Source organism: Lactuca serriola, chromosome 5 (genome assembly GCF_051521515.1).
Source record: "Lactuca serriola cultivar US96UC23 chromosome 5, Lser_US96UC23_V15, whole genome shotgun sequence".
Taxonomy (NCBI): domain Eukaryota; kingdom Viridiplantae; phylum Streptophyta; class Magnoliopsida; order Asterales; family Asteraceae; genus Lactuca; species Lactuca serriola.
In genome coordinates, this window is record NC_136412.1 from 345,075,721 (window position 1) to 345,080,823 (window position 5,103).

The following is a 5,103-nucleotide window of genomic DNA, read 5'->3' on the forward strand; positions in this document are numbered from 1 at the left end:
TGGTTATGTAAACACTTCTTTTTAGAAAATGAATTGTTTTGAAAAATTTAAATTTATTGTGATTTTTGAGATGTTACAATTTTTCAGACCGTTTCTTTATTTTTTGGTCTAAAAAATAAAGAAAATTAGGAAATTCTAACATCTATAACAAAATTATAACACATAAAAAATGTTGTATTTATTTTGAGAAAAATCGTCAAAAGGGAGGATGAATAGATCATCTTTTGTGAAGTTTCATGTGGAAACCGCTTTGTTGTTGTAGTTTGATTGTTTTTAAAATTTTAAAAAAGTTTGATTGTTGTTGTTAAGAACCTCTTCCTAATAGTAAAGTTTTGTTAATAACTCTTAAAATATTATTAATGCTTGACAGAGCATCCATAACGATGGGCTTTGAGTTGAGCTTAACATGAGCTATTTGATAATGTAATTACCTATTACATAATAAACTAAATAGAAGTTTTTAAACATATTTTATATGGATAAAGATCAATTATTTAAATTTAGATGCTTTTAATACAACTAAATATTAATAAATAATGAACATTAAGAAAATAAAATCAATTGAAAAGTAAAATTAAAACAACTAAAATAAGATAAACGATTGGGATGCTCTTTAAACCACCAGATTTTTGGCTTCATTATCTTTTATTTTCCCGTTTCGATCGGATCGAGCAGAGAGTTTCGGCCCGATATCACGTAAACAAAAATCAAGTGATCACATGAGGAGTCAAACAGAGGAATCTTCTAGTCATCACGAGTCTATAAAATACGCCGTCACTTCATTCACACATCATTCTTCTCGTTCGCTACCAAAATTCAAAAAACTTGCTCAGAAAGTTAGATCGAGGAATGAATATGGCCGGAAAATTGATGAAGGCTGTTTGGTACGATTCTTATGGCGGAGGTTCTGCTGGTTTGAAGGTGATACAATCACATTCCAAAGAGATTGGTGTTTGGATTCCATCTCCCTTTTCGTTTCGAATTTATTACTGCTCCTTTGCTTTTTTGATTTTAATGTCGCTAAACCTAGACGTGACCTGACTTATTGGGGATTTCACCATGTAGGAAACGGAATTACCAATTTGTAGACGCAGATATAGATTTCTTTCTAGTGAATCATAAGCTAACATATTAGATGGTTTTCTACTAAAAGTCTTTGACTTGCACATCAATTTAGCAGTTGGAAAATGATATTGGATATATGTAGGAGAAGCATTAGTCAACGATATATAGTAGATTCAAATTGGATACACAGAGAAACTTACTGAAATCAGGATTAGCTATTTGATGTAGAGAGTAGCAGTGTCTTTATCGCTTGTTTATATGTTGTGCAGCATGTTGAGATCCCCATTCCTTCCCCTGGAGTTAATGAGATTCTGCTGAAAATAGAAGCAGCAAGCATAAATCCAATCGACTGGAAAATTCAGAAAGGCATGGTTCGCCCTTTTTTGCCCAAAAAGTTTCCTGTCATACCAGGTTTGTTCAATAATCAATACTACTCCCATTAGGATCCATCATCATTTATCCTATTCTTGTTCTATGCCCCTTAACTATAACCCATATTCATATACATATACATAACCATATTTTGTTGTTGGAATAGCTGGTGATGTAGCGGGAGAGATTGTAGAAGTTGGATCTGGAGTCAAAAAATTTAAAGCCGGTGACAAAATCGTTTCCACCCTTGTAAGTTCCAATTTTGTCCATTTGACATCTGTGTTGTTATGTCATGTCATGTCAGTCTGTTTTCTGTTTTCTTTTTAGGGGACTGCAGGTGGAGGGTTTGCAGAGTATGCGGTGGCTAAGGAGAATTTAACGGTTTCTAGACCGCCAGAGGTCTCGGCTGCAGACGGTGCGAGTCTAGTCATCGCAGGGTGTACCGCTCTTCACGCCCTAACCGTAACCGGAGGTATAAACCTCGTCAAAACCCAACCGCGCTCAAACATCCTCGTAACCGCCGCGTCAGGTGGCGTGGGCCACTACGCGGTCCAACTAGCAAAACTAGGAAACACACACGTGACCGCAACATGTGGGGCCCGTAACATCGAGTTTGTGAAAAGCCTAGGAGCCGATGAGGTGCTGGATTACAAGACTCCGGAAGGTTCCTCCCTTAAAAGCCCATCGGGCCAGAAGTATGATTTGGTGATCCATTGTACAACTGGGATCCCGTGGTCGACATTTGAGCCCAATTTGAGCCCAAATGGGAAAGTGATTGATTTGACACCTAGTGGTGGTGCGTTTTGGACTTATGCTGTGAAGAAAATTACGTTTTCAAAGAAGCAACTACAGCCGTTGCTTGTGGTTCCAAAAGCTGAAGAGATTGAGTGCCTTTTGAATTATGTGAAAGAAGGGAAATTGAAAACTGTTATTGATTCGAGGTATCCGTTAAGTAGGGCTGAAGAGGCTTGGGAGAAGAGTATTGAAGGACATGCTACGGGGAAAGTGGTTGTGGAGCCGTAAACGTAAATATGAAACAAGTTATACATGTTTTCTAAGAAAGAACTTATTACATATAAGTGTTTGTTTCAGACATTTTTTTTAATATTTGATTTGATGAGCGTAATTGGGCAAAGAACTTAATTGATTTGGACATATTTATGTTTTTTTACTTAATAAATAAAGTGAGACTATGGTTATTTTGTGGGTATTTGGTCTTTTTATAAATGAATAGCTTTAAATATATAATTTGTTTGTATTTTTGGAGCAGCTATCATTGTTAGGGAACTATGTGATATGTGACACTTGAAAAGCAAGTAGCTATGTCTAAACATTGCGGTTCATCAGTTTTTGTTAAAATGCGAATAGAAATTGTTGTAGGGCAACTTATTTTTTATAGATGAAAATTAGGGGATGGACAGCTTTAGGGAGAGATAAAAGTGAGGAAATTGGCCAAATACTAGATTGCATTCACGAATAGGGTGTAAAAATGTCAAGCCTATGACCTTGGATAACGTTTCTTTTAACGATAATGCAACTGATTTTTTAGTTAAAAAGTTGTCCGATCTTTACAACGGTGGAAAGTATTTCCACATAAGGTGTATGGCTCCATATTAAACTTAATCATGATGGATGGACTAAAATTCCAAACTACCATGCCGAATGTGTCCAAAAGACCGTAAGGTATATTAGACAATCGGTACAAAGGATAAGCAAGTTCAAAATGGTTATGAAAGATTGCGGCTTCGAAACAAAGAATTTTCTATGAGGTGACACCTCTATCTGATGCAACTCGACTTTCAAATTATTGAAGATCATATACGAGCTATGAGAGACGCTTGTGGAATTTTGCATAAGTGATTTTTTAAAAGCCGAATTGTTTTATGTTTTTATGTTTTTCAGCGTAATGTTAAATCTGCCAAGAATTATAAAGATAAAGATAATGATCGGATGGTGCTAAAAAACCCTTTTGGGGGTTTTAAGTACATTGTTTTCCGTATTTTGATTAAACCTAGTAAATGTGTCTAATTAATCAAATTTGTTTTTAAGTCAATTGTGTTTTTAATATGTGTCTAATCAAATTTGCTTAATAAATTTAATATTTTGTTTATTATCTATAATAATTATATATTTTTATATTATTAAATTTTTGTTTGAACAAAAGTAAAACTTTTTTCTATCATATGATAATCATCTTTATTACATTTTTTCTTTATTATAAGTTGTTAATAAGTAACTTTGTTTTTTTAGAAACATAAAGTATTTATTGTTTAATATTAATCTAAAATATAATAAATATTCAAATTATAAATCAACACAAAGTAATGTTGATAAAAATGTAAACACATGTACTTCATATATTAGCAAAAAAATGGTTAACGGTAAAAAAATTGAAACTATGATACGTAAACAAAAAGACACACTTTAAGGTTAATAATATTAAATGTTAACAAGTAAAACTTAATAGTATACGGTTATAAAACTTTTTAAAAATTCCAAAAAGAAAAAAAAATTCTGAACCAATTTTTATCATATTTTTGCATGAGACATAGATTTACGGTATAACTTAAGGAAATATGGTTCCACAGTAGTCACACCATATTTTGGCACCATTTTGAGGTACTAAGTTCTGAACTTGGTTTTGTTTCTTGTACATCTTGTTTTTGGGTTAGTTTTAGGTTCTTTTTGTCCCAGATATGGTGTTTCATAAACAAAGCATGTTCTTGACCCATTAAGATGTCATTTCAGACCCTTGGGAGGGTCTTGAGTCATAAAAATGGGTTTCAAATGGTTGGTTTTGCTCCATGCATCTTGTAGAATGTCTTAATGGATTAAGAAGTTGAGATAAACACTTAATGTGCATGTAAAGTCATAAAGTTGGAAACTTTATGACTCTAGAGTGTATTTTAGCCTTGGATCTGAAATTTGGACGTAAGTGCTTAAGCTGTTAAGAACTTAATGAGTTTTGAAGTTTCTGGGAGTACGCCCCACGTACTCGGAGTACGCCCTGCGTACGAGGTCAACCACCCTGATGGTGGTCAACATGCAAGGACTCGAGTACACCCAACGTACCTTTGGTGTATGCCCTACGTACTCGTATTGGGTCAATTCGGTTGAGTTGACTCAGTTGACATAGTTGGTTTGACCAGTTGACTTTGACTTTGACCAAGTTTGACCTTAAGGGTATTTTGGGTATTTAGGATACTAATTGAGATTGGTCATTTGGTTGGAATATGTAACGACCAAAAATTTCAACCAATTTAAAATTTTCGAAAACAACCCGATTCCATTAAAGTTATTACAAAAAGGTTTTCAATACAATTTATTTTAAGTATTCCCAGAATCTCATCACAATATAAACACGAGGAGCGATACGATCACGCCTTCGCCTTGCCACGGTCTCCTGAAGAACCTGAAAAACATTAAACCACAAATGTAAGCCCGAAAGCTTAGTGAGATATCCCCAAAATACCAACCACATATACCATACACGCATAACATATCCGATCACAGAACAGCCATGCACTTCGGGTCTACTGTGGGAATGGTCCGCCGCACCGGCCAACAGTCCACCTGGTCCACCCTCCGAGTCTAGCCATATACCTCGATTCTACAGTGTGATTGGTCCGCCCGCACCGGGCCTTCAATCCACCTGGTCCACTCTCC

The 5,103-nt window shown here is 35.1% G+C and overlaps 1 protein-coding gene across 1 annotated transcript; it reads left to right on the forward strand.

Moving 5' to 3' along the window:
• Positions 1-644: 644 nt before the first annotated feature.
• On the forward strand, positions 645-2,647 carry LOC145055457 (chloroplast envelope quinone oxidoreductase homolog). The gene is made up of 4 exons (XM_079003791.1): positions 645-921; positions 1,335-1,476; positions 1,604-1,686; positions 1,765-2,647. Exons 1-4 carry the CDS (start codon positions 850-852, stop codon positions 2,458-2,460), a joined length of 993 nt encoding a protein of 330 aa, XP_078859917.1. The 5' UTR covers positions 645-849; the 3' UTR covers positions 2,461-2,647.
• The last annotated feature ends 2,456 nt before the right edge of the window (positions 2,648-5,103 follow it).

What these genes read in the sequence shown, in the direction of transcription:
- LOC145055457 (XM_079003791.1), top strand. Translation starts at nt 850, where the DNA reads ATGAATATGGCCGGAAAATTGATGAAGGCTGTTTGGTACGATTCTTAT. An exon ending in GAGGTTCTGCTGGTTTGAAG is followed by an intron (nt 922 to 1,334) that starts GTGATACAATCA and finishes TATGTTGTGCAG; the next exon opens with CATGTTGAGATCCCCATTCC. An exon ending in ACAAAATCGTTTCCACCCTT is followed by an intron (nt 1,687 to 1,764) that starts GTAAGTTCCAAT and finishes TTTTCTTTTTAG; the next exon opens with GGGACTGCAGGTGGAGGGTT.